This window comes from Pomacea canaliculata, linkage group LG4 (assembly GCF_003073045.1).
Source record: "Pomacea canaliculata isolate SZHN2017 linkage group LG4, ASM307304v1, whole genome shotgun sequence".
In the NCBI taxonomy this organism is placed as follows: Eukaryota; Metazoa; Mollusca; class Gastropoda; order Architaenioglossa; family Ampullariidae; genus Pomacea; species Pomacea canaliculata.
The window spans coordinates 21,813,320-21,835,573 of NC_037593.1; the positions used below are offsets into that span (position 1 = coordinate 21,813,320).

Sequence of the window (22,254 nt, forward strand, 5' to 3'; positions counted from 1 at the left end):
AGCGTTATTTTTAGGAACTATTCGTGAAGCCTGCAACCTACACGCGAGTGAAGGGGGGAAGGAAGGAGGGAAGGGAGGAGTAGGGGAGAGAGAGCTGTTCTGTGCACGAAACTTGCTGAAACACAAGCCTGTCATGTCAGGATGTATAAAGCCTTAGTGGGGAGTGTGATTTCTAATAAATGTCTTGCACTTCCAAAAGTGTTTATTATATGTTATACCTAAATGCGTTATAAATATGTAACACCATGAATTCGTGCAGCCAAAAGATTCATAATAAGTGAACCATAGTTCTTAAAAATTCGTTTTGATATGTGTTATAAAGATATTACCGATCCATCCCCGACTGATCTTAGTGATGTTAATTCATTTTTGCCATTTATTTTCGAAACTTCAGAGTTTACCCAGTGTACTGTTTCATTGAGCATGGGTTAACCACGACATACCCGATTCGGTTTTTCAAACACCCGACTTCTCCCCGCATCGTGTCCATCGTTTGCCGAAACTCTTTAGCGAGAACGAGGCTGTGTGCTTCTTTATAAATAATAAATGGTGCAGGGACTGTGGTGTTCTGTCCACGCACTGCTTCCGTGACATCGAAATATGATAGCTCTCCGCTGCAGACCATCCTACTGCCGAGGGAGTTAAGCTCCCTTGTGTAAGTGGGCATGTGCATCCACCCATGGCAGGCAGCTAAGTCAGTCATTTGTCCCTCCGCTAGTATAAGGCCGGCCACTCAGTCCTGTTTTGGGCGATAGCAAGCATGTCCTGCACATGACGACCAGTCCAGTCTTTGACGTTTGTAAACCAGTTCTTCCTCTGGCCATCACTGCACCGACCATCCTCCTAGGTACTTTTAAGGACAGTCTTCGACAAGATGTCGTGCCGGGTCACACAAACCAACCAGGCCAGCTTGACTGTTGCAAATGGAGGTTCCATGTGTTCTACAAATGTTACAATCGTGCTTAGTTCAAAGTTGTTGGTTTTATGTTGTTCTATGTATGAGGTCCAGAACAGCCTCCTCAGGCGCTTGCTCTTGAATGCCAGGATTCTCCTTTCCGTAGCGGCAAGCATGTTCACATCCGTAAATGACGATCAGTACTTCAAGGGATTAATACAGATTGTACTTTGTAGTAAAACTTTATATTGCGGTTGTGCCAGATCCTGTCCATCCCAGCTATTGCTGCTGTTGTTGTTGCAATCCTGATGCGGATGTCTGTCTTGGAGCTGCCTTCCTCGGAGATGGGGAGTCCCAAACACTTAAACATGCCGAGCTCTTCGAGCTGTATTCTGTTCGCATAGACATCTGCTTTGCCGTTGCCAGTGATCATAACTTTGCTCTTACCAATGCTGGTTTCTATTCCATATGCCTTCGAACTGTCTATCAGTCTGCTGGCATAATATTGGATTTCTTTTTTAGTACCTGCTAACAAATCTATGTCATCTGCAAAACGTAGGTTGCAAAGGGGCCTTCCACAAATGGAAATGAAAGTGTGATGGTCTTAGTAAGGTGACCAGACGTCTCGCTTTAGGCGGGACAGTCCCGCTTTTGACCTCGTGACCCGCCTGCTCATTGGGTGGGACGCCCAATGTCCCGCTTTCCTGGCTTTCACCAGATCTGCCGTTGAAAGCACCACTACTCTGCAAAGTCAGAGGAGACCCCCCACCTCCTTTTTCGGGGCTCTTTGTCGGTGACGACACCATCATCGGCACGTGTCCCGCTTTCGCTCCCGAAACGTCTGGTCACCTTAGTTTTACGCATGTTCTCTCCAAGAAGAAGCACATGTTATAGAGGCCTCCTTGACATCTGCCTGGTATAGTGCCAAAGTGAGCTCATATTTGATATACAGCAGTACTGCGCTTGCTTAGCTATTTATTATACAGCTCTTCTGCAACTTCAACAAAGCCTTCTTTGATGTTGAATTTTTGCATCACATGCCTCTCGTGCCACACTCTGTCTAAAGCCTTCTTGCAGTCTATGAATCTGTGATAGAGATCCATCTGATGCCGAAGGTGCTCTCTATCAGAATGCGACAGTTCTGCTCAACTGTTTTCTTACTGGTCTGAAGCCAGCCATTTCTTCTGCTAACAGCTCCTCCACAGTGTCACTGATTTGGTTCTTTATTACTTTCAGCATTACTTTGCTGGGGTATCTGATAAGGCTTATGGTTCTGTAGTTTTGACAGTTTACTGTTTTCTCTTTTGGAAGGGTATGACTAGTGACTGCATCCTTTCTTTGCGTTTCCAGACTCTTTGGCAGTTTCTTCCCCACCCTGCTTGAGCAGTTCAGCTGGAACGTTGTCAACTCCAGGACTTTCCTCCCTTCAGACTGCGTACAATTCTTTCGACCTTTTCACATAGGATTGGTAAGTCTGCAGGTTCACTGTTTCTAGTCTGGTTGTTTAAAAGAATGTAAGTGTCTGTCTTTAGATGGAAGTTCTAGAGGTCTTTGCATTTATTTTTCAGTCCCTCAGTTGAGTACAGCTTTGCTGTCTGTGAGAAGGTGGCCATTGCTGTCTTTGATGACTGGAGGTCTTGCGTTGATCTGTCTTAGTGAGGGTCATTAGTAGCTTATAGCTCTTTTTGCTGTCACCCCATGTCATTCTCTTCTCATTAGGATCAGGAGAGAAGCTACACTTTATCACTGCTATCAAAACATCAAAGGCGCGTAGCGGAGGTCATCATTAAGACATGTTCCTCGCACATTGTCGCTCTGTAAATAAATGAATCCTTCTTTTCCTCTCTCTCTCTCTCGTTTATGGTATTCAGGCAACAACAGTTAGCGCTGCTATCACAGCTACCTTCTTTCCATTTGTCCTGTGATTCCCGAAAACAAATTAGAAGCATTTTTGTCGTGGTTGAGGGGATAACATTTAAAAACTTATACTAAGTGGAAGTTTTCACAGATACTTCCCTGAATGATTTCTCCCAAGCGTTTGTTCGGTTCGAAAGAAATCTCTTTTGTGTTTGAATGCTTTAGGTCTCGATAATTTATTCAACAAAGACTATTTATAACATAATAATAATAATAATAATAATAATACAGGTAGTCCTCGGGTTACGACGGTCTCGAGTTACGTCGTTTCGTGGTTACGACGCTCATTCCGACTTATGAGGTAAGTAATCAAAGAAAAGGATGGCCATCACCATGGGGGTGAAAGTGGATATCTGAGGCAATCTGATAAGGGGGAAACAGCAACAGAAATTAGCAGGTCATTAGGACTTAGTCGTTCGACTGTCGCTACGATTATCAAGGATAAAGATCGCATCCTTGAACACGTGACAGGATCTGCTCCTAAGAAAGCGACAGTGATAACAAAGCGTACTGTGCTGCACAATATTTTACTGTACTTCTGCTTATTGATAATTATGTAGGGTACTGTATTAGGATAGGTGTATGGATAGGCTAAGTGTTTGCAGTACTGTACTGTTATTATGGTACAGTACTGTATGAACGTATGATCCGACTTACGTCGAAATTCGGTTTACGACGCCGCGTTAAGAACGGATCCCCGTCGTAAGTCGAGGACTACCTGTAATAATAATAATAATAATAATAATAATAATAATAATTGACTTGCAGACTTGTAGAGCACATCATCACATTCTTGTATGTGCCCATAGCACAGTTTTAATCAGTAATGTTGACAATGCACTGAAAGCCAGAGTAGTATTCATTCAGTCTACGATATTTCTCAGAAAACAGAAAATAGACAGATGAGACAGCGGAAGAGGACTCATGATTGCAGAAGATAATTGGGCTAATGATTGCAGAAGATATCATATTACACGAAGAGTTGTTCACATATGAAAGCTAGAAAATAACTTATTTCATCGTTTAATTTTGTTTCTCCTTTGAGAGTTTTGTCTCTTATTATTCTTAATTTATTTTGGTGATAGTCCGATACCCATTAGCTAATTTCCAGTCAAGAAGGAGTAAGAGGAGAAGACTGGGAAGAAGAAGGAGGAGGAAAAGAAGAAGAATGAGGAGAAGAAGGAGAAGGAGGAGAAAGAAGAAGAAGGAGGAGGAAATTAAGTTAATATATAAAACATCTGTCCATTTACATGGAAGCATCAAGTACAATGCAATCGCAAATAACTTGATGTATAAGAGGAACAAGCAAATAAAATGCAAAAAACGACAAAGCATACCTGAAGGGGGAAAGAAAGGATAAACACCCATTTTCGCACCAGTTATAAGAAAAAATAGTTAAAGAATGATTTAAACCCTACTTGAAAATAGAACAAAAATTGGCAAAGGAATTCCAAACAGAGGAACTGTCATAAGAGATCGTGATGTTCAGATTTTTCGAGTTTTGTGCGATGGACGGAAAGGAATATCTGCCTGTGCAAAGCGAAGAGACACATGTAGGGTGTCAGCAGCTTGGGTCCGCTGTGAGTCATGCAAAAATCTGACATACATGAGTTGTTTTTTAAACAATAGAAATTGCTTTTTTGTATTTCCTATTTTCTTTCCTACTTTCTATCTTAATCAAGTACCCAGCCTTCACTAGCTAATCTCTGTCTCACCTGATCTCGCAGCTTGTCAATCTCCATCTCCATGCGAAATTGCTTCTTATCGGTCTGCTCCAGAAGTTCCGTCAGATGTCTGTTTTCCTCCAGAGCCTTGTTGCGCCGCTCTTCTATCAGATCGAGCTCGTCGTGCAGGCGCACAGACACCTCCTTGGCCGTGCGCAGCTCCTCCTCAAGAGCCTCGATGTGGCTGCGGGCATCTCCGCTCTCGAACTGCTGCTGCAGAGATCGCAGCTTCTCCTCGTAGTGCTGCCTGTCGTGCTCCACCTGGTCGTTGCGTCGCTCAGCCTTGCGCAGCTTGAACTGCAGCACTCGGCAGTTCTTGGCTGTCAAGTCCAACTCGCGCTGCAGCTCGCGGAACTCGTCCAGCTCGTTCTCACGGAATGAGTCGTACATTTCCTCCATCTCGCGCTTCAGGTCTAATAACTCGTGTCTCAGCTCCGCGTTCTCCTCCCGCAAGTTTTCCACCTGAGTGCGCACAGTCACCAGTAGACTGATGATGCTGATGCTGATGCTGATGCTGATGCTGATGATGACGATGACGATGATGATGATGATGATGATGATGATGATGATGACGACGACGATGATGATGATGAGGAGGAGGATGCAACAGTGTCACCGTGATTCCATTAAATAAAATTAGAGCAAAAACGGAATGTATGCATCGATAGTTTTGTGGCTTGATGGACCCGCTCTCAGCATTTTTGTTTTCTGCTTGGATTTGTGGTGCTTTTAGTCTTGTTGTACCGACCTGCAATTTTTATGACATCATCAGCATTGTGATGGACTGTTTATTTGCCTGTGGCTTTGTGTTTTTCCTCTTTTGATATCTCATCGCCATTAGTCTTCTCTGGCTCACGCTATCACAGTTTCTTCATTTTTAATTTTCAAAAAATATTGACTTAAATATGCCGAGACTAAAATATATGACAGGGGAAAAAAGAAGTACAAAGACAGAAAAGCTTTAATGTTGTGCGACTGCGCGCTGTCTGCAGACTGTTGGTACATTGCTCTACACTGCAATAGCAGTATACCTCCATCTCGGACGTCAGCAGTTCCCCCTGCAGCCCCGACATCTTACGCGTGCTGCTACCGTCGTCGTCGGCAGCCTGCTGCGCCTGGTCACGCAGCTTGTGAAGGAGGGTCTGGTTGTCGCTCTCAAGCTGAGAACACTGTTTCTCCATAGCTGAGACCTGCCACGGTGAGCAACACACACAGTCCGTTAACGACAAATAGCACGCGAAAAACAAACAAACAAACAAACAAACAAACAGCATTTGAAACAATAACAATAGCTAGTAGCACGGATGCGTCGGTTGACTGTAATGGATGTCTGTCCTGTTGACGCAAAAGCAGCAGTAAATACTCTGCGCTCGACAACTACATCGCAAGCAGTCGTCATCAACGGACAGATTTTTAATTCCGTTAATTGCTCGTCACAGTCGCAGGATTTTGTTAAGTCTGCTGATGGCGTTTCACTTGGTTTATGAATGTTGAGGCTTGTCATTGGTTATGTATGTTCACCCCACCCCCCACATCATCACCACGTGAATCTGTAAGTAACAGCAGGAATAGCCACAACGACAACTCAGAAGAGAACTGCACAAGGTGAACCCATTGACGGAGTAGGTCCCGTGCACATGCACAGAGGAGCGTGGAGCAAAGGATCGGCAACTCGGAGTCAGGCACACTCAGAAAAACTACAACAGGAAGGCATAAGTAAGAACTGGTAGTCAGAGAAGACTATACCAAGACTGTTAAGCCAACTGCACTGGTAGTAACGAAAAACGAATTAACATAAAGTCACCGACAGTAACGGGAATGCACAGCCATTGACAGACAGAAATGCGTGAATTCAAATCACAACTATAAATGATTTCCATTGTTTGGGGGAAATTCATAAACTTCTACCTGCCAACGGTTTCTTAAAGCACGATTGTTGATTCCCTTGTATACATTGGGTAAAAACAGAAAGATCTTGTTGATAGAAGCTGTTGATAGAAATCTCCTTTTCTGGGAGAGGTAGTTTTTTCTTGGTGTACAAGAAAATATATGTACACAAAAACTGAACGGTTTGAGTTCTGTAGAGAGTACGATGTATACACTGTAATAGAAAAATAACACTCAACCATTCCAGTTGTTCTTAAAAATTATACAGAAGAAATAGAATTAGGAAGAATGCCACATGGCACTGTTATGTTAAAGTACAAAGCAAATCTTGTGTTTACCCTTAATTATGACATTAAAAATTTGTTTTCTAGTCGTTACATCAGTTTTTAGTCATTGTGTTGTGGTTTTTTACTTGGTTGTTGCTTTAAAGTCATTATGACTTTGAACATTCTGGTTTCTAATCATTGTGCGATGCTGAAGCGGACACAGGCTGGTGGCTACTTTCCTATTTCCTTCCTTCCTCTTCCTCCTTTTCTCTCTTTCTCTTTTACTATCCAGTTTTCTCTTTCTCTTTTCCCTCTCATCTTTTCTTCCTATTTTGTATATGTTTATGAATAAGTGCATATGGCTATGAGTGTACATGATGAGGTGGATTGTATTTGCTGAGAAAAAAAAAAGATGCACGAGGACTGGCACTGACTGTGGCTGACTGTGAGACAGAAGCGACAGGGAAGGAGGACAATGCGATGCAATCGGGTGAAGAAAACTGGCACAGTCTGCTTACCATCCTACAGCCATTGTCAAATGCTGTGCTATGGTGTTGTGAAATTTATCATGCCCACAATAAGAGCTAATAATAAATAACAAACTCACGAAAGACAGAGACCGCACAGTTTTGTCATATGCACGTTAAATTATAAGAATGAAGACTCTGGAGTATATCTGGATACCTATCACATTTACTATTTAGTTCTGGAATTAGAAGTATTACCTCTGATTGATCTATGATATTCCTAAGAGACGTAGCTAGTTGTATTAAGTTCTCTGTGCGTCATGTTACTGTATGCACCGTTTGAAAGATACATATATATATATAGCGATTTAAATAACTGTTTATTATAGTAAACAGTAGAAGGTATCGTGTCAAATATTCACACCGTAGTAAACAACAAAAGAGAGACTACCTGCTGACGAAGTTCTCCCAGTGTTTTTTCCAGCTCTTCCCTCTGTCCCTTCACCGAAGATTTTCTTGCTTCGTCCACCTGATTTTTCAAATGTCCACATTCTGCTTCCATAGCAACAACACGGATTTTCAGAGTGTCCACCTCCTTTTCTTTAGATGCAAGCTCTTTAAGAAGGCGTTCTTCTTTGTCGGCAAGTTTTTTCAACAGAGTTTCTTCCTTTTGCCTCAGTTCCTTCTCGAGTTGTTCCACTTTGGTTCGAAGTTCTCGGTGACTGGCGTCTTCTTTTTGCTCGGCCTGCTCTTTGACAACCGTTTTTTCTTTTTTCTCTTCAGACGCCTTCACCGGACATTCTTGTTTCTTGTTTTGCTGTTGTAGCTCTTTGCCGTCGACTTTGGTTGTCGAGGCGCTTTTGGTGGTGATCTGTGATTTTGTTGCCACATCTTGCTTGGCAACAGCAGCGCTTGATGGAGAAACAGTGGCAGACGCCTTGTTTGCAGAAAAGGATGATTTCAGACAACTGGTATCACTACTGACCGGAGCAGTGGCGCTGACTGTTGTACTGCAGACAGTGGCAGTGACAGAAGCAGTGGCAGGAACATGTTCTGAAGATTTCGATTTACTGGTCAATGAGACATTAGTTGATGCTGTTGATGCTGTGGCTTTTGAAGATGGTGTTGACTGCTTCTGCTCGATCTTTTCAGTCGCTGTTATCTTTCCTGTCGTTACACTGGAGCCTGCCGCTGTTGTAGCTGCAGCAGATACGGTACTGTCTTCAGGCTGACTCGTCTCCTTGCCGACCTTCTTCCCAATGTCACTGGATCGACTCTTGCTGGCCACGTCACCACTTTCTGCGCTCTTCACCTTCGCATCTGTTGCCTTCTGACCTTTCTTGACGTCAAACCTGGCCCCCAGCTCTGCGCCTCCTCCCCCGCCACCCCCGGCACTCGCTACTCGTTTCTCCCACTTGCTCCGAACACTGTTATCGTGCAACGATGACGAGGAGGAACTTGGCGGTGACAGAGGTGTTGCCGACGAGGGGGAAGTTGGGGAAGATACACTTTCCTTAGTACTGGGGGATTTGCTGGAAAGTCCCTTCTTGTCACCAACACCCTTCAACTTGCTGTCCGATGCTGGCGACTGTTTGCTACTGCTGGTGGCAGCAGTAGGAGTGGAGGTGCCGGCACTGCGCTTTGGCTGCTCGATCTTACCGGCGACAGAAGAAATTGAAGTCACCTTATGATCAATGCCAGGTTTACCTGCACTTGCCGAGCCACCATTCGCTCTCACTCCCGCCGTCCCTTTCTTGCTCTCGTCTAACTTACTCGCACCTCCTTCTTTTGTCTTGGCCAGCGAAGGAGCCGAGGCTTTGCTAGACGTGGGGGATGTTAGTGACGAAACTTTTGTGGCTGTAGCTGTAGATGTGGTAGTGGTAGTGGTTGTCGGGTGGACAGTTGTAACAGGAGGAGAGCTTAATGGGGTGGTTTTAGGGACGCTGGCTTTGTCAGACTCGGGGGACAACGTAGATGGCGTGTTGGGTTTGGATGCCGATGATGGGGATGGTGCTGCCGGGATGGAGGGCACTGTGGCTGCCGTGACATCGGGCGAGGTTTGGCTTGAATCTTTACTGTCTTCTGCTTTCGTGGGTGGACTCTCGTCTTTCTGCGTCGACTCCTCCGTCGGAAGTGACCCTTCATGCTGTTCAAAGGTTTTGAAGCAGTTGCGACACAATGATTTTCTCCAAGCTTGGGGTTCAAATACTACACACACAGGACACACGGTAGGTTCTTCCATTTTTTTAGGGTTTTACTCAGATTAGTCTTGCGCTGTATCTACCACACACGGCATCAAACGTTTAACACACTGCAGCAGCTGTAGATAAAGAAGCTATTAGACGAAGCCACAAATGAAATGGAAGAAATCAAAAGCAAGTTAGCAAGATAGTTTCAGACACTCGTTCTTTGCTGGGACAAGACTTGCACTACAACCACCGTTGGTAGTCTTGACTTGTCTGTTTTCACCACTGATGAATTGTCGGATATCTTGCTTTGTGTACACGCTACAAATAAGTAAACATTCATGTCAACTACAAAGCTTAAATCTCAGTTGCGCTGCTCAAAAATAACTTTTCAAAAGTTTCCATGGGCTTGGCCCCGATCTGGCTCGGCACTGACAAGATGGAAGGATATGAGATAAGTATAGATGAGTCGTGAAACGCAAGCGCTGAAATGAATGTCCAAACGCCGTTTCCAGCACTTCCGTTACCTCACGTTGTATCCTTCGTTTCGAAAGTCGAAAAGGTAGGTAAAGTAGTCCAGGAAAGGACACGAAAGTGACCACACTTGGTCTCGGGGTCAGTCAGAACAGAGAAACATCGTGCCAGTCTGAAACACCGGCTGCCAGCCGACGGGAACAGTGCACTGCGCATGTGCAGAGACTGCGTGGAATCAGTAATGATGTGTCCCTGCAAGGCTCCTCCAGCCAGGTGGATGTCTGTATCCCTCAGGTGAAATAATATCTACTTTAAGCAGGTAGCTGACTTCACTGCACCGTGACACGTAACACCGCGAACAAAATTCAACAAAGTCGTTACGAAAGGCAGTTTGGCGTACTTTAAAAATGCAGCTGCACTTATCATCCTTACCTAAAGCGAAGACAACGGTTTACCTTTTCATGGTAACCAGACCAAAAGACTTTTCTGACAGTCAGCTTGAGAAACTAATTTGTTGCCTTTCTATAACTGCGTTTATTTGTTTATATTTCTCTTCAATTCGTTGTACCATTTCATTCCAACGATGGCTTATTTTCTTCGCTCCCCTGAAAAGTTTCCGCGAGCTGGAAGCAAAGGACGATGGGGAACACGCGCAGAACACACCTATTCTTAGCTGCGCGTGAGGAGGGAGCACACGCACGGCACACGAGCAGCCGGCACTGCAGTTCCGCCAAGCACGATCCTGACACAAAACACACACACAAAAATACCTTCACTCTCTCACAGTCTTGGCCATGTAGAGGACTGTCTTCAAATGTAAGTGATTTCACTTTCCGAACAAAGGACTGATTACTCAAGTGATCAGCCAGTCCTGGTTACTCTTTTCTTCCTGGTAGCGCCATTGCCAGCATGGTGGAGACGTCTGGCTGTCGGCCATTCCACAGAAAGACCCAGTTGTGAGCCCCCTCGCTCCCCTCCCTGTATCCTTATCCTGCTTCACATGCTGCTGCACCAGTTAGGCGCTCACGTGTGTAGGCAGGGAGATGTAGTCTCTAGCCCAGTCCAGTCGTCTTCGTCTGCGTTCTCGTCTACCTCGCTTTGATTGTCGCCCAGCTCTCTCTCTTTTTCTTTCGCTTGCTCTGTGTGTGGGTGGCAGGGAAGATGTGAAAGAAGACGCATTTTACCCCTTTTTTAATTAATATAACCGTGTGTTCATAGCGAGTAGTATCGTTATCAATACTTATAAATAAATAACATACGATGTTTATGCATTAGCTACTGTGGAATAGGTAGATATAGAGTGTCATAACTATTAAAGGTCTAGTATAGTGCAAAACCCTTTAGCTTCTGGACAGAGTTCAGTACAAGGTACTTATTCTCAAATAAGGATGAGTAACTACCATCCGTTCTAGAGAGACACGTCTGCCAATATTACCATGCACAGATAGAGTCCCCACGGATCTTGGAGTTGTCGAGTTGCCGCTTTTCTTAAGTTCAAGAGTTAAATTTAAACAAGATTTGCAGGTTTTAAATCTGAATCACATGTTTACATCTTAGAGAGAAGATATCTGCCTATGCTTTCTAGAGCCATTCCACTTGTGGTTAAAATAAGATTACAATAGCTCAAACAATGAAAGTACTCAAATGAGTAAATAAAACTGTCTACAAGCATGTATACTTTCCAGTCCACTCACTCAAACCCAGTCAAGCAGCCACTTCACACGCAGCAAATGCGTGTGTGTACGTCCACAGATGCGGCATGAAACTACTGCAGTGTGGATGCTGCAGAGTCAATGAGCTGAAACACACAACACACAATCTACGGATCAGAACAGGTTAAAAAAAATCTGGAGTCAGTAAAGTGCAGCCAGGCGTGGATGAGTAAGCTGATGGCGCTGTTCACTGTTTTCTTTGGGAGGAGTATGACGAGTGATTGTGTTCATTCTTTGGTTAGCCTTTGTCACCAACATGTGGGTATTGGCCAGTGAGTTCTTCGTGGAAAACTTTTCGCCCTTTATACAGTATTCGCAGGGTTACTCGGGTAGCCTTTATTTTCCCCAAGATTGCTCACAAGGTACTGGGACCATGAGGCGCTGGTGAGGGCAGAGTTAAAAAGATGCCGGGAGTTGGCCGTCCTCTTATTCAAGCCAGTCCTCTTCCCTGTCGTACATCAGGTCTTCTGGTGCTAGCCTGTTCGTGTCTCCACAGCACCTTGCCCCTCCCCGTTGAAATACGTCTGAGGCGGTACCCTCCACCACGCCACATGATACGATATTCTTTAACAATTTAGGACTTTGGCCCAATTTCATATGGGATACAAAATGATAATAAAAGATAACCTTCGTCCACTAACCTTTTTCATGTCGTTTGGGGAGTGATGTGTTAAACATCTCACTTTACTCTAGGTCAGGTGAGGGCGGTGCCCATCTCTCCCTCGCTGACTTACCGTCTGTGGAGTTGGGTACCAACTCCCGACAGCTGGGTCGACTGGAGGAAGAGCGAGCATCGTATCTCTTTCCTACTAATTGTACGTATTTACCAAAATCAAATGTTAAGAGCACGAATACGACTGGCGGAAGCAACATGACAACCAAGTGCATGATAGATTGAAATTAACTAGTGAAGAAGTTTAAAATTAAGGGCAAATCTCTCTCTTCTCTCTTCTCTCTTCTCTCCTCTCTCTCTCATTTGTTTACTTTTAATAATTAACTTCGAAGTTGAAATAATTGAAATGAACTTATTGAACCATGCTCGAAATTTGTCGTCTGCTTTCTCAATAACCTTGGCGCGGCTGGGTCTGGTTTGTAGCTATATTCATCATGCAACCATTGTTCACTCATCAGCGGAGTAGGGTATTTATTTTGCATTTGTCTTGTAATTCTTCACATGTTGGAAACAACTACAGACTTTTTTAACAGGTACAGCGCCTCGCGTGTATGGAGAATTTTAAAATGGATGTTTTCTTCAGAGCTGGTCAAAAAAACAATTTTAATGGAACCAAAGGGGAAAAAAAGTTTCCAGTCTCAGCTGAGAAGTATATTAATTGGTGCGTAGTTTTTAGTTTGGTTTTTATTTCTTTGAGGTGTACGTCAATATGTACTTAAAAGGACAAAGTTTCCGAACAATTTAAAAAAATAGTGAATCTAAGTATTATTTTCTCTACATTTACAAATTTATGATTGTGTACAATAGTATTTAAGTCTACTTTACAATTTACTTTTGTCCACAGCCGCACAAAACGTTTAAACGTTTGCCGTTACGTTAGAAGTTAAAGCAGAAGTGGATGGTATTGGCCGTAAATGGTTTGGGGATGCAAGACACATGAATTGAGGAACGATGCCAAGGGCGACGCCATCTAATGATGAGTGGAATTACAACAATGAGTTTTTGAAGTTTTAATCATTAATGTGAGCATTGTTTTATTCTTTGTGGATTTATTCAGTAGGCCTACAGTGTTCCCTCGCTACTTCGCGGTTCATATATCGCGGATTCACTACTTCGCGGTTTGTTTGGGTTTTTTTTTTTTGAGTGAAGTATCTATCGATACCTCCGAGCTGGGAATTATCGTTCTACAAAATACCATAGATAGGAAAAAGACGAAAAATGTTTCTATTAAAATACCATGGTTATTGTGTAGATAGAAAGAAAGAAATTATTGTGTATGAGAAATCCATTGCTATGCGTAAGCGATGAGCCATGATTGCTATCTCCCATCTCGCAGCCAGTTCGCATCAGTTTTTTTAGTTTCTCTGAGTACAGTTATAATTTTTGTTTACACTAATTTGTTATTGTACTGTATTAATACCATGATTACCATATCACTTTACACTCACATGATATTGTTTTACATGTATTTATATTATTATTGCATGTATGTCCCTATTTCGCGGAAATTCGTTTATCGCGGCTGATCATAGCATCTATCCCCCGCGATAAACGAGGGAACACTGTATTTATACCTTACGAGCTTTTGTACTAAGGATAAATTGGCTACTTTCAAATAGCATCTAAAACTTCTTATACACACAAATGGCCATCAAGACATTAACATTTAACATCTTTTTATTCGACTCTTGTTCATCTTCTTGTAATCTCACTAGTAATTACTGTAGTAGATTTATGAAAGCTTGAAGATTTCATCTATGTGAGAAGTTTGTTCGACATAGCAAAAATCAAAATATGTAAATACATTGTAATTGATGATTTTTTTTTCTACAGGGATTCCATCACTCATGAATCGATTTTTGGTGTCATATTTTTCTAATTATCTGTAAATAATAAAATTGTTTTATCATATCTCTTACCTACTATTTGTGCGTTGTGAAGAGATTATGAAAAGCTGTTGATTGTTTTCTTCATGGTGTGCCAGCCTGAGTACCAGTGTGAGTAAAAGTGTGATTGGGTGAGGGATACAGCAAGCTGGGAGCAGGGGGAGTGGGGAAGTTGATGGCACTTTCGTGGGAAACGACGAATTTTCATGGGCGATTGGTGGATTTGCTATGGGGCTTTCGTGGGAAGGTTGGTGAGGCTTTCGTGGGGAAAAAAAAATTGGGAACTCGTGGGAATTCCCAGCAGGGTTAGGGTTGAGGGCCCCTCTTCCAAAACCTGGGGCCCAACTTTCTCTCCACGAGGGTCTCATGAGTTGCAGGCTGCTTATGTGTATATGGGGAGATTTGCATATATAAGCAGATATGTGTGTTGCGGGTATTAGATATATTATAAGTAGATATGAGTGTGTGGTGGTGGTGGGGAGTACACAAGTATAGATAAGCAAATACAAGTGTGCATGAAGGAGGAGGGGGGAATTATATATATATGTGGGGGGGGGGGAGGATATGCATATATAACCAGATGTGTGTGTGGGAGGATGTTTACATATCTATACATAAGCAGATATGAGACTGTGTGTGTAAGGGGATTATTTATGTATTATATATGTACATATGAGTGAGTAGGTGTGTGTGTCAAGGGGTATTAGATAAATATATATGTGCAGATATGAGTATGTGTGTAAGGGAGGTTATATATATAAAAGCAGAGATGAGTGTTTGTGCATGGGGGGGTTACATATATATAAGCAGATATAAGGCTGTGTGTGTGTGGGGGGGGGGGTGGTTTACACATGTATACATAAGCAGATATGTGTATATTATGCAGATATGAGTAAGTATATATATCTGTGTTTAGGTAAGAATGAAAGAGTGGGGCAGAAACATCCCCTCCCTCCAAAACTTTTCGCTTGTTGAGATTGTCGGTGAGAGCATACAACCCTGCCTCACTCGAGTCCTCACTGCTAAGGGGTCAGTCAGCTTTCTGTTGTGGATCACCTGGCATGTGGAGTCCTCATACAGCTGCTGGATGATGGCAATGAACTTTGGTGCAAATCCGTAGTGCTGTATCAGGTTCCAGATGGTTTCCCTGTCTATGGAGTCAAAAGCAACTATTAACCCTACTAAAATTCAACAAAAGTATGTTCATCTTTTTGCAGCACTATGCTCCTCGAGGAGTAACAAGGAATAAACCACTAAACTTCCAATCTGAAATATTAACAGGCAAACTTCCCCCTAGACTTCCTACTATCTTTTCTACCAACATAGTAGGAGAGTCTCTTAAACTCAATATTCCCATACCGAGAATTGACCTATTCAAGATGAGACTGAAATATTCTGGCAGTGTTCTTTGGGCAGTGTTCTTTGAAATAACCCTCCCCCAGATCTCCAAAGAATGGACTGCAGTCTGTACAGATTCAAAGTGGGACTCCAACACCATTTCCAAACCCTTTGACTACCTACAGAGGCTTTCTACCCAGCTTAATCATCTACACCTGCACCGACAAAACAAACGTACCATACATTGCCAGTCCTCTGGCTAAGAAAAATAACCCAGTCAATTCAGTTATCAACCACCATATTTGTACATACCATTATTTCTATGTTTTTATTGCCTTGTTTTGAATTAATGTAAAGCTACATAATCTGAGGGCTAGATGTAAAAAAGCATAACTTTTGCTTATTCAGTTACTTTCATAAATAAAGATTTCTCATTTGTAATGCATGTGTTGCATGCCTTTTTACATAATACCATCATCTTTTGACAATTTAATGCTGTATTCCACCATGCTTTTGTTTAGCTCTCTAAAGCAATGATTACTATGTGTCTGAGGATTTAGGTGTCATAAGCTACTTTCTCAATCCCACATTAGCCCACAAATACATCTTATAGATGTTGTTCAGGATCTTAAAACATTTTATTGAATTCTCTCAGAATTCAGGCCATTTTGTAATGACATTTATTAACATCACTAGCCAAACATAGACAAAAAGTTTGATAACCAGTTTTTGACACATTATCTTAAACATATTATTTCTTTAACAATATCTTTATATGAATTGTAGGAATAAATTACTTAATTTAGTAATTGTTTTTATTTCTATATGGTCATACAAGTGATATAAGAATAGGTGCTTATGTACTGACATCAGCTTTTTTTTATATTAAGACTAATGCAGATTACTTTTTGAACTATATGGCTGCATGTGTTTTTCAATGATTATGGTATATATGCCTTTTTAAAATTTGTGAATGGCAAAATATTTCAAAGCAAGATTATTTTAGTAATGTTCATTGAATGAATTTATATGTATGACTTAAGAGATGTCCCAGTAATGAAGACACCAACTCCAACACTAATCACTGGTCACACACATAATATTATCCAAATATTATTTGCGCATTTCCCCACCTCCTTATCTTCCATTATACACTCATATGTTTTCAAAAGTTTTACGAGAATGTATCTATGTCATAACAACAAACACCTGAGATTATCTTTCAAGCTCCCCTATCCCTTCCTCCTTAAAGCTAGAGAGTAGGTATAATTTGCCATTTACAAATATTTAAAATACTTTTGGTTCTTAACAAAGACTTTCCAGATTCTATCTATTCCTCATCGTGCATCAGGTTGCACATAAGGCTTCAACCAGAGTCTGACTTTCCAGATTAACAGAACATTAAAGTAAACGAATTTTCCTACCATCAAAATGTTCGAAACACCTAAAATAACATCATTACGTTGGGGGTGACCATACCAACCGGAACTATTTTTGTAAGAATTTATGTTGTGTTCAGTAAATGTTATTTTATTTTCATAAGTGATTTGTTAGCATATTTCTTGGAATCTTCGAAACATTTTACTCTGTGTGTGTGTATGTGGGTAGAGAGGGGAGGTGCATACTAGAAGTGGAGGCTGCAGTTACGAGAATTTAATGTTAATTTTTGTTGAATATACGGACAATATTAAAAAGTCACCGAAACATGCTAAATCCAGATCATGGTTTCCCCCTACACACATCTTTCCAAAAGCAAGTTGATAAGTCAGCCTTGCCTTGAAGTATCAAACTCAACATTTTTATATTATCGTCTATTAACTTTAAAATCTAGCTCGTTCCAAAACTAATTATCAAGTTTCGCTACAGTAAAAGAATAGGTGATGTTTGTTGCTAAATTCTGATCTTTTATTTTAAATATGCTTCGTCGCGATCAAATACGGCTTCTTCGCTCTTTTGCACTGGGGCAGTCGACTTACCCCAACATTTTTATAGGGGCAACTTGCCTCCACCTTTTCTCACCGCTTCGTATCAAAATAATTAAGGCGCTGACAGCGCCTCGTAACTAAGGCCCCTACCCGTAGCAGATGCGACCGCAAAACCGATGACGTCAAATATCAAGAATGACTTACAAATTTTAAAAAGAAGCAGTCTTTTGGTCGATATAATATATGATGGTGCAATAAAATTGGACAAAGATATTTTTCTTAAGTTTCTAGATTACATTTTTAAAAATTCAGAAAGTCTTGTTATCTCCCTTCAGGAAGTAGCTTTCAATGTTTTTCCCAGCATTCCCAGCTTACTTCCTTTTGATCACCATCCTTTTCCAAGATGGGTAAGTGGAAGACTAAACGTGAAAATATCATCTTTCATCTTATGTTTCGTTTATTGAACGCGCATGACAAGTAAATCAGCGAACATCTGGATGTTGTAGTAATACAACTACTATGTTATTTCTTCTCATAAGACTCATTATGTCTAAAATAATGACTTTTCAAATGCCACCTGGGTATATCGTGATCAATGTGTAGGATTTTTCATTCAGTGTTTCCGGAGTACGTACGCTGGCTTTGACATAGCAATGTTTTTTGGTTTTTTTTTGCTTGATTTTATCGTTCTAGAGGCGAAGAATTCATGTGTCATAAAAAAGAGGATCAAAACGGGAAAGCGAAGTTGTCGGGGAGGGTGGTGCTATGCAAAGTGATGAATAAAATACATGCACATTTTTCATGCGCCTATATCATCCATTATGTCAGCCAAAGCCATCTTTTAGAGGTTACATTTGTAAAAGTCTAAGGGTATTCTTTGATCTGTTTTTACCTCTCTATATCATTGTACATTAATTTTTAAAGCACAATTCAACAAAGTGGGCTACATTACATACATTGTTTTGCAGGTATCTCACGAGATAGATGGCACAAGAGGAGAAAGACTGGTGGCCGTATGGCCCAGATAAGAAAAAAACGAAAGTTCGAACTTGGGCGACCTCCAGCAATGACCAAGGTCCAACAATGTTAGAATATAATTAAACTAGAGTTAATTAAGCTTCAGGAAAGCTGGTCTATCACGATAGATTGCTGTTGACAAAATTTTTCAGTGCCAGCACTGCAGGTATTTTGTGAAGCAGGGTGCTAGGGAGATGATGAACCAAAACTTACACCATCTTTCGGCTGATGCCTGATGGATCATTTATTTCTGATACTTCCTACAGCATCCTTATTCCTTTTTTTTTCATAACAACCCACTACAAAGATTTGTATTAGTGACCACTTTGTGACTAATGGTTTGTTGCAGCTTGGACCCAAGAGGATCCACACAGTGAGAACAATGGGTGGAAACAAAAAGTACAGGGCACTTCGTCTTGATCATGGAAACTTCTCATGGGGATCGGAAAGTAAGTTTATTTTATCTTTAGTTGCACTAGCTGCACATGTGCTTACAAGACCTTGTAGTTTAAAGTTGTATTTTGTGCTGCTGGGCTGCACATTGGTTACCTGCAATTGATAAAGGTATTTTCAGTGACATGGATTAAGTCGTGTTAATGGTAATTAGCTTCAGCAAATTCTGTGAGGAATGAGGTAGCTACTGTATACTTCTGGAGATGAAGCCCGACTGTATTTACTCCTTCCCATTCCTTCCAAGGTGAACGATAGCCTACAAAAGTTATCAGCTTCTAATTTTAAATCTGTGAAGACTATGATGATTTATGCATTCACCATCTTTCAACTGATTTGTGATGCATTGAATTTTTTTACTGAAGTCTTTATGTTTAATGCTACAACCTAATCCTGCTGCATTATCAACAAAAAACTTTAAATATTTTGTGGTTAAGGTGCCTTGAGTTTTTTCGGTATTTAAGATGTATCCATTTTACATTGGCTGCTCATTTAGGTGTCACCCGCAAGACCCGCATTATTGATGTTATCTACAATGCTTCCAATAATGAGTTGGTGCGCACAAAGACGCTTGTGAAGTCCTGTATTGTCCAAATCGACTCAACACCTTTTCGTCAGTGGTATGAGGCACACTATGCTACACCTCTTGGGCGCAAAAAGGGTGTCAAGCTGGTGAGTACTTTTTTTTTGGCCTTCTAATTCCCAAAAACTGATAAATGTACCTACCCTTGTTCTTAATGGTTGATTGGTTGTCTATAACTTCTACATTACAGTCACAGCTGGCCAAAAGTGCGGCTGCCCTAGAATACCCAGAGTAGAGTGAGCTGTTAATGCCATACATAAATTAATGAATACACAAGGAAGGCAATATATAAGGAATTGTGTTCCTTTCTGGATTGCTTCCCTTTAAAGGCTGAAAAAATAAACCAGTAAGGTGTTTCAATATGTTTGAAAGTAGGTGAAGTTTAGGTTCAGAAGTGACATACAGTGGTACCTCGACTTACGAGTGTTTTGAGATATGAGCCGCCGAGCGAGCGATATTTTGCTTCGAGATGAGAGCAAGATTTGAGATACACCGCTGCACACGACCCCAGCATGCAGGGCGGATGTTGGTGTCGTGTACAGCGTCAACAGTTTCTCCCACCTTAGACTAGACCTTGGTCTGTGTTGTGTGCTTTGTTTCCCTCGTTTTCGAAGCATTTTTGATAAGTTGGGTTCACGTTTTTTGCTTTTTGTATATTTACAAAAGATTAACACATTTATTTTTATAACCATGGGTCCGAAGAAGAAGATGATGTCTTTTGAATTAAAGCGTGAAAAATATGAGCAATGTGTGCGAGTAATTGACTTGGCGAGGATGTACGGGCGTAGCACATCAATGACATGTACTGTGCTTAAACAGAAGGAGTTGATAAACGGTATAACGCCAGCTAAGGCGTTACAATAATTTGTAAGCTCTGGACCTCTCTCCATGAAAAGATGGACAGTTTTTTTTAACGATCTGCAGGTGAAAATGAGCAAAGCGTGACGAAAAAAGCAAAGGCCAGTGACGAAAATTAAGCGCTCCCATAAGCACTTGACTTAATTTTCTTTTGTTGTTTTTATAGAATATGTATTTGTTACTTATAAATAAATGTTTCTTCTTGTAAATACATTTTTCTTATTCAAAAACACTTAACAAAAACAACTGAGGTGGTGTTTTGGGAGCTGGAACGGATTAGTGGCATTTCAATGTGGAAAATTGCTTTGAGATACGAGCTATTTGACATACGAGCAAGGTTACGGAACAAATTAAAATCGTATGTCGAGGTACCACTGTATTGACATTTATTGTCGGTTACTCAATTCTATGTCAATTTATACTCCAACAACGGAAAATGAGAAGAAGTCAGTAAATAATATTCTTTTGACCTACTTTCCAATCTGTGAATTCTTTGTCCTATACAGTAATTGTCTTTCAGTTGATTTTACTACAAGAGCAGAACATAAATTTAATTAAGTTATAAATATAAATTTTTAAATTGCTGGTGGAAATTTTATTTGCGTGCACTTGTCGCTGCGCATACCAGGGGAGCACATGTTAATGCATTGTGTATGGATGGCATTAAGCCTTTAGTGTACAGCTGTTCAACTCATTTCTGCTTGAGATGTTTTCATTTTTTTTTTTAATTTACTGTTAAAAAGGTGCTTGTCTTTGCCCCATACTTTCATTGTTGCTGTTAAGTTCATTTATGCTGTAGTTAAATGTGACAATGTTTCGGCAATGTTTTATTGTGTTTTTGTTTTTTTTTTTTTTTTTTTAAGTCTCCCCAAGAAGAGGCTGTTATCAACAAACCAAGATCTAAAAAGGTGAAACGCAAGTATGAGACTAGAAAAAAACTTGCCAAGGTAGAGGCTGCTCTTGAGGAGCAGTTTTCATCAGGACGCGTTCTTGGTGAGTATAACAGTATTACTTTATAGGATTGTAGTGGTCTCATCTCTAATTAATCGATGCCACTTCTGGAAAGATATTATCTCATACATAATGGATTGTGTTTTGTTGTGGCCTTATGCATAAGCTCACAGAATGATGACATTCAATGTCAATGAGGAACGTCCTGTGATCCTTGTCATAGTTACCCTGACTGTGATAGACGGCCATTTTTCTATGAAGATTTGCAAACAATCCTTAATCATGTTATGATTGACCATAAGGAAAGCATTTCACAACTTGAGATGTCTAAATTTACATGTTAAGAACATAGTACATGTAGTTGTCTGCTTTTTGAATTGCCTTTGGAGATCAGGCTTAAGAGTAATCAGTCAACAAATTTTACTGACTGCTGCTAAAGGTAATAAATCCTTGCCTGTTGCACTAATCAACTAGCAGTCTTTTTCAGTCTATTCAGAACATGGAACGAATGTTGGTCTGTTAGGAGTGTTTGGTTTTTTTTTTTTAATATTAAAAAAAAAGCCTATATAACACAGATAGTGCTGATTATAAGTTAGTAGGTGGTCAGTAATAAAATATGGTTCTTAAGCTTGCACAAATGTAATGTATATGGTTCATTGGTTTAGGAACTTTTTTAAAGCTCGAGTCACAGAATGATGACATTCAAGGTCAATGAGGAACTGTCCTGTGATCATTGTCATAGTTACCCTGACTGTGATGGAAACATTAAAGTAGACAAAACTCTTAGGGAAGGTTACGTTTAAAAAGTCATGAGGGTGGTGTCGTCTTAAGTTTTCAGCTGATTAATGGCATGTTCTTTGTGTTGACCTTCATAAAGTGTTCTTGGATTTTCAGCAAAGGTTGCCTCACGCCCGGGAAGAGATGGTCGAGCTGATGGCTTCGTTTTGGAGGGCAAAGAGCTTGATTTCTACCTCAGAAAAATCAAGTCTAAGAAGGGAAAGTAATTCAGCAAAAAAATCTGAAATATATTGGACAGTTTCCCACA

The 22,254-nt window shown here is 41.0% G+C and overlaps 2 protein-coding genes and 1 non-coding gene across 5 annotated transcripts in view; 2 read left to right on the forward strand and 1 right to left on the reverse strand.

The window, feature by feature from the left end:
• LOC112562048 (COP1-interactive protein 1-like) overlaps positions 1 to 10,545 on the reverse strand; it is a 39,361-nt gene extending 28,816 nt beyond the window's left edge. For 2 of the 3 annotated variants that reach the window (XM_025235027.1, XM_025235025.1), the window contains exons 1-3: positions 7,608 to 10,545; positions 5,568 to 5,726; positions 4,528 to 4,998 (exon numbers count right to left, since the gene is read on the reverse strand). In XM_025235027.1, the coding sequence (XP_025090812.1) occupies positions 4,528 to 4,998; positions 5,568 to 5,726; positions 7,608 to 9,398 (2,421 nt within the window). In that variant the 5' untranslated portion in view covers positions 9,399 to 10,545. The remainder of the gene's footprint in view (positions 1 to 4,527; positions 4,999 to 5,567; positions 5,727 to 7,607) is intronic. The other variant, XM_025235026.1, reaches the window with a different exon arrangement.
• Positions 10,546 to 17,639: 7,094 nt separating this feature from the next.
• On the forward strand, positions 17,640 to 22,254 carry LOC112562796 (40S ribosomal protein S8-like). Its single transcript, XM_025236292.1, has 6 exons — positions 17,640 to 17,757; positions 18,319 to 18,425; positions 18,717 to 18,816; positions 19,314 to 19,489; positions 21,122 to 21,251; positions 22,104 to 22,254. Exons 1-6 carry the CDS (start codon positions 17,754 to 17,756, stop codon positions 22,211 to 22,213), a joined length of 627 nt encoding a protein of 208 aa, XP_025092077.1. The 5' UTR covers positions 17,640 to 17,753; the 3' UTR covers positions 22,214 to 22,254.
• On the forward strand, positions 19,114 to 19,188 carry LOC112563397. The gene has a single exon (XR_003099030.1). It is a non-coding gene; the product is annotated as a small nucleolar RNA Me28S-Am982 (small nucleolar RNA).